At 31.2% G+C, this 12,054-nt stretch overlaps 1 protein-coding gene across 5 annotated transcripts in view; it reads left to right on the forward strand.

Annotated features, from left to right (window-relative positions):
* Window positions 1-6,172, forward strand: part of Axn (protein axin) — a 370,696-nt gene extending 364,524 nt beyond the window's left edge. For all 5 annotated transcript variants that reach the window (XM_017623899.1, XM_017623888.1, XM_017623894.1 and 2 more), the window contains one exon: window positions 5,833-6,172. In XM_017623899.1, coding sequence (XP_017479388.1) covers window positions 5,833-5,959 — 127 coding nt within the window. In that variant the 3' untranslated portion in view covers window positions 5,960-6,172. The remainder of the gene's footprint in view (window positions 1-5,832) is intronic.
* Window positions 6,173-12,054: the final 5,882 nt, after the last annotated feature.

Here is a 12,054-nt window from a genome sequence, read left to right on the forward strand (position 1 = left end):
GGCAGAAGTGAAGATAAAGGCGAAAATGGAGACAATGACAGATACATAAGAATTAGGGTAACTGAAAGGGTAAGAACATTACTTGAATTTATGAAGTGAAACTTCTTTAGCGGCAGTTGGTTGGCTGGGAGTAAATTGTCAAATTAAAGGTGAATAATGCACATGGAAATGGTTTTCAGCGGTTTAGCGGTTTGAGAATAAAAACAAAAACAAAGATGCCTAGAGGTACAGGCAAAAACGAAGATCAAAGTAAATTTAAACACTTTAAGGTAAAGGTGAAGAGGAATATGCAAAAATAAAGATAAATATGAAGAAAAGGATGAGGATGAAGATCGATATTGTTATCGATATAAAACTCGATATTCTTATCGATATAATAATCGATATTGCTATTGACAAAATAATCGATGTTGTTATCGATACTGTTATAACCGCTATTGTAATCGATATAATAATCAATATAATAATCGATATTGTTATCGATACAATAATGGATATTTTTATCGGTATAATAATCGATTAAATAATTGGTTTTGTTATTGATTTAGTCATTTATATTGTTAACGATATGTACAGTAATCGATACTGATGATTGTTATATTTATCGCTGAATTAATCGATTTTACAATCGTTGTATTTTTATATATGTGCATCACATAATATGATATCACATCACACGATATCACGTGACATGACATTATATGATATGACATCACATTATATGGCATGACAGCACATGACTTGACATCACACGATATGACATCGTATGACATGACATGGCATTACATGACGTGGCATCACATGATATGACATCATATTGTATGACATCATATGACATGACATCAGAGGATATGACAACACATGACATGACATCCTATCACATCACATAAAATCACGTCACATCTTATCACGTCATCGCACCTCATCTCATCTACGTGAATAGAAAAAGAAAATTTTTTTTACTTCATCGTTATCATTTATTTCTTCATCTTCATATTTATGTTTATTTCAAAGCTTAATTTCAAATGTGTAGTGAAACAACAGGCGAAACATGTCAAATTGAACATGTTGCAGCATCATCTATACACAATTTGAAAATGTTTAAACGACGGTTTTGGCCGTAATTTTCAACCAATTATGAAATCATAAAATCATCTACGAAAAAATGTCTTTCTAACGGTGTTCTTGGTTTTGAAATCGGTTCGGTAGAATCGCCAAACGAACGGAGACAAAATTTATGTTAGCGTATTAATATATAGTTGTGTGGATTTTAGTTAAATATTTAATACATTTTGTTTTCAATAACATGGATTTATACGTGCAAGTTTATAATGAAATAACAATTTAATTTTGATAATTTATTTATTAATAAATTTTAAATTTTTTCGAGCTTTCTGTTCCGCAAAAGAATCTATAACATCATCAAAGCTTAAAGATAGAGCCATAGATCTTTCAATAGACAGGACAGCCAAGTTACGTAGCCTGTCTTGCCCCATAGAGTTTCTCAAATACGTTTTTATTACTTTTAGTTTCGAAAATGATCGTTCAGCTGCAGGCACAGGAATTGGAACAAATAACATAGCAGTACATACTTCAGGAAAGCAGGACGACTTAAAATAAAGTATATGTATATGGGCATTTCCAACGGTCGCGAACCGTACGTCGTACGCTTTTGAAGTTCAAAAAACAAGGAAAACATAAATTTTTATTTTTTTTTAAGTTTCGATAGAATTTTGCTAGGTATATCTTTGATGCAAAAATTATGACCTTTCGATTTTCATTTTTCAATATGTTAGCAACAAACATGTTAGCAACGATATGGAAGTCACTTTTGACTTCACATTGAAAAAAAGCAAGAAACTGCAAAATGGAAGAGAATATTCTAAAGCGATTAATTTTATATTAAAGTGTAATAAAGGTACTTCTTCCTAACTAATTGCGCGTTGAAATATCTATATTAGTTTTTTATTTAGAAGCTTAAGTACCGGCGCGAACGTACTGGTCGCACGCGTACGATTTTTCGATCATTTTTTATATCTTTCATGAACATGAAATGGTATTATGAATTTGGTTCAATATTTGTAAGTACCAGAAGAAGAAGATATAGACTCACATAAATGTTGGTATCCGGTAAATATATCCCACGGAAATTGATCCCACAAATTAATCCCGCTACAATTCATCCCAAAACAATATGTTTCAATACAAGATCGTACCAAAACAATACATCCCAATCAAATTCATATCTCCACTGATTCAACCCAGTTTTCATAAATTGTTTAGTGGGGAGTGATAGCGTACAAGAATGTGGAGGAAAATAAAAGGCATTTGACCGTATTGTATTTGGCCACGAAAGATTAATTTAAAACTTATCTTTAGTCCGCACAATTGAATCAAAGTGTATGTAGTTTAAAAATTAAACTTTGGCTTGTATATCTATGGAATGCATTAATTGTTATAAACCGAACGACATATAAAATGAAGGGTTATTAAATTAAGTACTTCGCGTTCATTTATTATTTTTCAATAAGTCTACAAGTTTTTAAGATATTAAGATAAAACTTACAAAAACTATAATTTTCCCTCATGAATTTTCAATTCTTCATTACTTCAGCAACCAAGTGAGAAATACAAAAAAGTGAGACGAGATTTATTTCATACGTTTTAATGTTCTCGGATGTTTATATAATATTAAAAGGACCATGGACTTGGTCACGCCGATTTGGTCAGTTTTCAAGATCGTGGTGAATGAATTCAAACATGTATTGTCAAAGATGATGAGAAACGCCCATTTTAACTCCATTTATGCACGCTTGAAAATTGGTGGGCAATGGTTTCATTAGTCACCGAAGAAGCACATTTTTCGCGGTTTCTAAATTTGCCGTTATTTGAAAGCAGGGGACGTGCAATAAGTGTTTAGATATACATACATAAATATTTTAGATAATTCCATGACTCTCCAAATGGACGATATTGCTTTGCATTCAACTTGAACGAAAAAAGTCACTCCCTGGCACACTGGTTCTTTCATTTAAAACTTATTTATACAATTGATAGAAATTTTTTTACATAAAAACTGGAGTTCCACTTAAGTTTTTCGATATAACTTTGGTAAATGTTAGTCGATCGGTACGTAATAATTACCAAATTGAAGGCGAGACTTACTGTTACTGATTTAAGATAACAATATGATGAAAATCTTTCAGATTATAAACAAATTATTTTAAAATAAAAAACTGTGGAACAAAATTTTTTGTCATTTTCCTATATTTGCAATTTTTATATTGTATGCATAAACATAAGTAAATTAATTAGTGTTTCTAGAAGTTGTGCCAGTTAAGTGTTTCCATACTCATTCGCATAAACAAAATTTTTCCACGATGATGGAAAGTAATGGCTTTTCTATTAGAGCTACCGAAGTTGTTCCTAAATTTGCAAAAATTCCATACCATAGCTCATATTAAAAAAGATTAGAATATTTGGACCTAAATACAATTCAGAAATATGAATGCTTTACATCTTTTGACTAAAGACCAATGCAGTTATCAACAAAACAATTACAATTTGGTTGAAAAACAGATAAGTTTGAGACTAACGATATCTGACTTTATCTTTTGAGTTAACCGATTCATTATCTAATAATATGCACCAAACCTTTTTTCTGAACTCAGAATTGTTAGCAAGAATTGGTCTTATTCGACTAGTGTGCTGTGAGTCACTTGGCGTTCGATGCGCGGGCTCTTACAATTAAAATAAAAGACTAATATTTTGCAGGCTTCTTGTTGACTTCATGATACAATATATTTTCACTATTACCAAGGGAATTGATAAAAATAAAATTTTCCACCCGCCCTAATGTGGAGGTCGGGTTGCAATTAATAAGAGTGACATAAGTTAAGAGAAGGGTGATATTAGAGAAGGGCCGAGAACGTAGTGTATATAAAATGTAAACTGTTAAAGAGGACTTCACCGTAATCGTTCTTTTTATTTTACAATAAAAACCACGAGCACATTATGTTGTTATTTTTTTCATTATCTTATTTTGAATGCAATCTTGCGATTTAAAAATCTAATTCTAAAGAATTTTCTTCCCAAGTAAAACCTTTTTTAATATCTTGGTCCAAATTTACATTTAAATTTCTCGTCAAATTTTGCAAAAAATTTGGCTTTGTTGTTAGCGTACCACCATTAACTTCAACAAATTTTGAATTGAAAGTTTCCAATTTATGCACCATTGTAAACAATTAACATAAATATAATTCTGATCACTTTCTTCATGCGTTCTGAAACCTAGTTCCTCATCCCTATTTTCAAAATTATGTAGCCGGCAAAATGTCCAGGTTCATCATATTCCACATCTTTGAGTGGACTGATGAAATCTTGATAAAAAAGATTACTTCTAGTGATCAGGTAGCATGAATTTGATTAAGTGTCATAGTTTTATTAAAAGTCAAATGATTAACAACAACAACGAATGTCATTAAGTGGACCTACCTTCTTTTTTGTATCATAGGCCAGAGCTGCTCACTCCATAAGCACTTGTACCACATTTGTTTTTGTTTTGCCCTGAGGTATAGGCACATATACAAATTGACACTTTAAATGTCATCGCCCTCCCGTATGCCCTGACATATAAACACAATTCATATGAAAGTGCCTGAGTTTCATATGGAAGTGCAAAGCAAACGCCCTCGCATATGATTGTATGTATTTCAGAAAACCTCAAATGTATTTCAGAAAAGGGCAAATATATTTCAGAGAAGCTCAAATGTATTTCAGAAAAGGTCAAATGTATTTCAGAAAAAGCCAAATAAAATTCAGAAAAACACAATTGTATTTCAGAAAAGTTTAAATTTTTTCTGAAAAACGCAGATGTATTTCAGAAAAGTGCAAATGTATTTCAGTAAAGCACAAATGTATTTCAGAAAAATATTTTTAGATTACAGTTATGCTTTTCTGAAATACATTTGCGCTTTTCTGAAATACATTTGCGTTTTTCTGAAAATCATTTGATTTTTCTGAAATAAAATTGTGTTTTTCTAAATTTCATTTGGATTTTTCTGAAATACATTTGGCGTTTTCTGAAATACATTTGAGCTTATCTGATATACATTTGACCTTTTCTGAAATACATTTGACCTTTTCTGAAATACATTTGAGTTTTTCTGAAATTCATTTGGCCTATTCTGAAATTCACTTGGCCTTTTCTGAAATTCACTTGGCCTTTTCTGAAATACATTTGTGTTTGTCGGAAATACTGTTTGGAAAAGGTGTAGTTGGACGCAGTGCTAGAAGCTACACCCTTGTCAGCGGTTTCTCTGTAAGCTTTTTCTGGTGGGGTGCCACATAAGTGAACACCCCAACAAACCCTTGCTAGAGGAGGAGCCTCCGCATAGGCACGTCAGTGGGCACCTATTCATATACATGGACGCGGCCCAGACATACATAGACCAACTACTGACCCGATTTTTGTGGAATATTTTGGTCCTGAAAAATCCTTGTAAATATAACTTCTAGAACTCTTTTGGAAAACTTGAGTCAAAATGATCTCTAAATAAGCACAATTTCAGGGGCGGCCTGCACAAATTAAGTTCCAAAAATTAAAAATATGTGTTCCTACTAACTTAAAAATCAGAAGCTTAGTAGGCCGATATCTCGAAAAAATTAACCGACAGAACAAAACTGGGAATGCAGTTTATCTACATTTGAATACTACTTCATAGCCGTATATGTATATCTCTTTTTTGGTAAATTTCAAAAGTAAAAAAAAATACGTAGTGTTATAATACTTAACCTATGACTAATCTTAATATATTTCTATATAAATACAAGATTCTTCTTCAAAACCCATTGTGAAGATCCGGATAGTCCAGTGATACAGGAAGAGATTGTAAATGACAGTGATATTTTGCCCCTTTTTGAAGGAAAAGTGATGGGTCTAGTAAAGCCATCCGATTAGATTTAAGCTAAATTATAGCAAATCACATGGACTAGCCTAGCGGGATTAAATAAGAATTGCAACGAAAATAAAAAATAGAAGTAATGAAATAAAATGTTAAATTTAAATGTGTATTTAGTGTTAAGTGATAATTGATGGATTACACAAGAATCAAGTTTTGTAAAAATATTATTTTTGAATTTTGATAAACGCAAAATAACTATGTACATAGATATTTCAATTTATGTATTTTTATAAAAACGTATTTCTATTACTTTGTTCTTCTTCTTCCAATGAAACTACGAATTGTCATTTTAAATTACTTATCGAAGTGCGCAACGCACTGTTTATAAAAAATCACAAACGTAAAATCAAACAATTGTCAATGGAAATGTGCTTTTATGGACTGCCTGCAATATATTTTGCTTACATACATTAGATATGCTGCTTTGATTGCAGTGTCGAATATCGATAACGATGACGAAAATCAAAAGTATGTTAATAGGAGTTTACTTGTAGTAGTGTTTTTATTAAATTATGTATATTATCTAACACTTACATATTTGTAACGTTTTATTCAATGGATTGTATTTTTAAGTTTTAAAAAAGATGCATATCGTCGTTTAAAGTACAAAACCGCGTATCGTCATTCTGCAAAACCGCGTAACTGACATTTGCTGCCAAAAATTGGATTTGCTCACACAAGCTCTTGGCTCAATCCTCATCCATTCGTCTTGAAATATACTAGCCATATTGCTTTATAAAAAAGAACCATTTTGAAATATGAGTGTTTTTACTCTAGAAAATAATTTATGCAACCTCACATACGTGGTTTTGCATTTTGTTGATACGCGGTTTTTTACTTTAAACGACGATATGTATGTACATATGTGCAGATTAGACCGTTCGCTATTTCAACTTTTTTTTTTAATATACAGTTTGCCAGGCGGATAAAGATGTCTTGGTCTAAAAATAAGCTGTGCAAAATTTTATTCGAATATGATAACTCTAAGTACTTGAGCGTTGCATTTAAAATTTAGAAAACCATATGCAGTCAGGGAAAATAATGTTTAAACAAATAGTTGAAAATCGTGCATTTTATAGTCATTTGCTATGTGATATAACTCACTGAATATGAGGTTGAATATGGTTGAATATGGTGAAGAGTTTGCGAAATCACCGTTTTTTTTTTTTAATTGAGGAAACAGCATTCTAAATCCTTTTCAAAAATATCCAGTTCTTATTCTCACATCGCAAAAAGCTCTCCACCAGATTAAAGGTCTTCGAAATCCCTATGAACCTGCTATACAATGTTTTGCAATCCAATTATCATTTTAAGTGATCTGCAAATTTGTGGTGAAATCGGACACAATTTTAAGTCGCGAATCACACCTAAAAGCTGCAAGCTTTTGTTCTTATTTTTATGCTTTATTAAAGCTTATTTAATTTCAAAGTAATAGATCCAATTATTTTGCAAATCGATTTGAAAATAGACAAGTAATTTTTAGCAAAAAACCGACTTCAACTCTCATATAAAAATATATATATATATATTTTATGATCCACTGATGGGATCTTAACCAGATTAGTATGGGACCACCTCTGCGACACTACCTTTCCGATGCAAAAAGAATTATTGAAATCGGTTGACGTGGTGCAAAGTTATGCGGTAACATACATAAAAAATAAAAATATTCTGACGAACTGATAACATCCCCCTTTTTTGGAAGTCGGTTAAATAGTTATAGCAAATTTAGTAAATGATATTGGATTCAAGCGACGTATCGATACTGTACAGCACATTTGATCGTAAAATCATTTAAAATATCATTTCCATTGACATGATTATTAAGGTGCCGGGAATTTTTTAGCATTCTAGGAGAACAAATACTCCACATTGAAAATCTGTTTTACATTCTTTTTTAACACATATGTAAATAAAGAATAAGTTAACATAATTCCATGCACTACGTACATATTACCGTTGATTTTTGCAATTTTTTTTTTGTGGACAGTGTTGTTCATTTTCTTCCATACAAAAAAAAGTTCGAACATACATAGAGAATGAGTGGCGCCGTAAAATAAAAATGCCAAAAATCAACGCACCTTATTATACTAAAATTGCATGGGCTATAAAACTGCGTACCCAAAACCTTAATTCTTAAAAAAAGTGGAAAATTTTGATAAAAATTCGCTGAATTTTTATAATTCTGCACAAAGTTGAAAATGTGAATTTTTATGGCGTTTTTTATTGAATGAACAGTATTTTTATAAGAAAATAATTGAAATTAAATAATAGGAGTCTTCATATAAGGTAATAAAGGTATAAATTGCTTAAATTGATCAGTTTATCCGCATTCTTTCGTGAACGCACCTTGGTAAATAATTGCATAAAATTGTTTATTACTTAACTTATATGGCTAGTTACGTTTTATTCTTACCTCGTCCATTGTGTTCATTTGTTTTAATGTGTTCGTAGCAAAAGCGCCCACCTCGGAACCTGTAAGGGTTAAATTTTTCTGAAATTTATAAATTTATCCAGCAAAGTCGTTTGATAAAGTGATACACTTTGGTTAAAGAGATTTCCATACAAAGTGTGACAGTTCATTTATCAACCTAATCAATTTATCATTTTATCAAGTCTATCAACAGTTTATCACTTTTGATGAAGACCCCTAATATAAAAATTAAAATTAGTTACTATGTGGCGCTCTTATAATTATGCAACGCAGTGTAGTAATGTCAATACTAATGGGCAAAAAAAAATTAAAACTGCTTGAGCTATAAATGCTGAATTTTTATAATATTTGCACAAAAGTTTGTATGGTGTTTGATATAGAATGAACTATATTTTTATAAGAAAATAATTAATATTAAATAGTATAAAAATAAAAAGTCAAAATTTGTTAATATGTGGCGGTCTTATAATTATGCAACGCAGTGTCATTAGTCTTTACTAATGGGCAAAGAAAAATAGCGACCCTGGTTATGCATCTCCACAGGCAACCGCTTTTTCTCGATCATGTTATTAGAGCAGTGGTGCACAGCGTCGACTGAACTACCAATACCAGCGCAACATTTTTTTCTTAGTATGTGTACATTAGCGAACGCAACCCTGCAGGAAATGTATCAAACTATAAGCTAACTTCAAGTTGATTAGGAAGGAGCTAAAAGTCACTTATTATCTGTATATTTTCTTTGACGAAAGCTAACTATATTTCAATGGCGATGGCCGCGAAATAGTCAAGGGTGGTTTACCTCTGCATTAGATGTAGTCAAGGGTGGTTACCTCTGCATTTGAGGTAACTAACCTGTAACTAACTACTTTTGGACATAAAATATCAATAGGAAAAACAAAATATTTTTTTATTTTTTATTTTTTTTTATTTACTTCATTTATTTTATTACATTTCATATTTGTTTCCATATTCTGCTGTAGGTGGTCCCATATTCGAACTCCGTCAGACACAACTTTAAAATGATAATATGAAATTTCGATCTTCCTTTTATTTGTCCTCAATTCGAAAAAGTACTTGCGAAGTGCAGGATATTTAAATAGAAACGCGTTTAAAGAAAACAATCTCCATCATTACTCCTGCATTACTTGTCAACTAGTTTCAAGTTAGCTTTTTGTAGCTAATTACAAGTTATATATTTTATAGAAATCACGCAAAAAAGCTAACTACACGTGGGTTATTTTTTATCAATTGATAATTTTTTTCTGCAGGGAAACTAATTCGCTGCTAGCATCGCAAAAGTTCGCTACCTGCGCACACACGACTTGTATGTGAAAGCCGAGTAGCTCCCGGAGACTCCCGTGTGCATCACTCACTTAGGTCTCTTTTTATGCGGTGCACGTGTTCCTCAGAAAGCCGCATTAAAAAAAATTCGCATAAAAAAGTTCTTTACTTTCATACAAAAACAGGGGATGCGTTCCAGCATTTTCGAAAACCGCATAAATTCAGATACTCCATGTAAAAAATTCTAAAAATCCGCATAAAAAATTCAGTGAGGCATTATTAAGCAAAAAAACTATTTATTTCTTCACTTCAACACTTATTATTCCATGTAAAACTGAACATTAATGAAATGGATAAAATTTTATCTGTATTTTAACCAAAAATAAATAAAAATACCACAACAAATACATGAATTATGTAATAATACAAAGACAAATTATTTATCAGAAGCATTGCCTCTTACACACTGAAAAAAAGTAATAAAAACTCTCAAAAAAACAAAATCTTTACTGCGAAATAATGGTTTGAAAAATCGCATAAATTCAAATCCGCATAAAAAAAACGCATAAAAAGAGACCTAAGTGTATTAGACAATATGTATTGTATTGTCAATGGAGACAGCATATTGGTCATGGAAAGCAATATATCTTGATAAATATTACCAGCCATGAACTGTCAGTTAATTTCACAACCGCATTTTCATTTTCGCGAAAACTTAGCGGCATTGGATTTTTTAGTATGCTAGAAAAATTGAGCTAATTTCTGTTGGATTACACAGGCCTGCAAATCAAATTTTTCCGCTTTCCAATAATTATGTTTTTTCAATATCTAGGTATATTAATTTAAAATCATAGTTGTGAAAAATTCATTAATTTTTTAATGCATTAATGGTATTTAAAGCAATAATGTTAATGTAAAAAATTAATGCATTAATTTATGAAATCTAATGCAAATGAATATTTCAATGCATGCAACGCAGAGTGCTTTTGTAGATTTTTATGTTGATTTTTGATGCATACTGATTACATATATTAAGTATGAGCCAAAAACGGACAGATAGCCAGTTTAGCAGCGCATGTACACGACTGAGGACCTACTCTGATCTAAATCAATCAATAAACCGTTTTTTAGCTCCATTTGGCAATGTGATTTTACCTATTTAACGACAAATGCCATTGAACTTGACATAGTGAAAACCAGCCTTAACGTCCGTCACTATCTTTTGACCTTTTTACTTCAAAATAAAATTAGTTAATGGGTTTTTAATGCTTGTTATAATTTTAATGCAATAAATTATTGCAATAGCATTCATTTAATCATTTTAATGTTAATAAAAAAAACATCATTAGCATTATTTCTTCGGAATTAATGCATTGAAATTTTCATTTACATTAAATATCAAAAATTAATGCATTAATCTTTTTCATTTACATTAAAATGCTATGCATTAAAAAATTTAATGCATTTTTACAACTCTGTTTAAAATACATCATTGGTTCTTTTCTAACGTGTCGAGATTTATTTCTATTGATGACAGGTACTTATGTACATGTTAGAACTTTTAGCAATTTGCATGAAAAGCCAAAAATTAATTAATTTAGAATATAATTTTTACTTAAAACTAATAGTATCAGTAATAATACTCATAGAGAGTTTACGAAGTTAACGCTAGCAATGTACGGTAATGCTAAGAAAAATTATTAAAAAAATTTCTCGGAAAATTTTCGTAATGAAATTTTTTATTATTTTTTTACGTACCCAAATCGCTAATTAGTTTTTTAAGGGGAAAACCACACAGGCTTGTGTTATTTTTGATTATGTACTTGGATGTGAAATAACACATTTTCTAAAATTTTTTACGCATATTTGCTCTCCAGCGAAACCAACATACTTATTTTAAGACATCTTACAAAATCTTTTATCAAGCTAAAAAATCCTCATACACAAATATTGCCGCTGATAAAATTTATACATATCTGGCAAACAAAACAAACCGCTTTCGGCGTTGTGCCATCTTCAGTAGTTTCAGTTCTGTATGTTCATCCTCAGGTAGAAATTAGCTGCTCACCTCTTTTTGATTAATTGCACTGGTCTACAAATTTCAACTTTTTTTCTGCGAATAAGACGGGACCTGGTGTTTCTGAACGGATTTTTCGTGCTGAATACGAATCCGGGGTCAAAAATGTCCCATCACGTCACGTTTTCGAGAAAAAAGGGGTTGAAACCCCTAAAAACAGCGTTTTTGGCCATTTTCGAAAAATTATAGAGCTGAACCCTGACGTGGTACAAATTTTGCATATATCAGAAATTAAAGGCTAAACCGTGCCCTTTCGAATGAGCCCTATGCCGAATTGATCGCGTGCACCCTTAAAGCAG

This window comes from Rhagoletis zephyria, unplaced genomic scaffold (genome assembly GCF_001687245.7).
Source record: "Rhagoletis zephyria isolate East Lansing unplaced genomic scaffold, Rhagoletis_zephyria_1.1 Rzeph_scaffold_00055, whole genome shotgun sequence".
NCBI lineage: Eukaryota > Metazoa > Arthropoda > Insecta > Diptera > Tephritidae > Rhagoletis > Rhagoletis zephyria.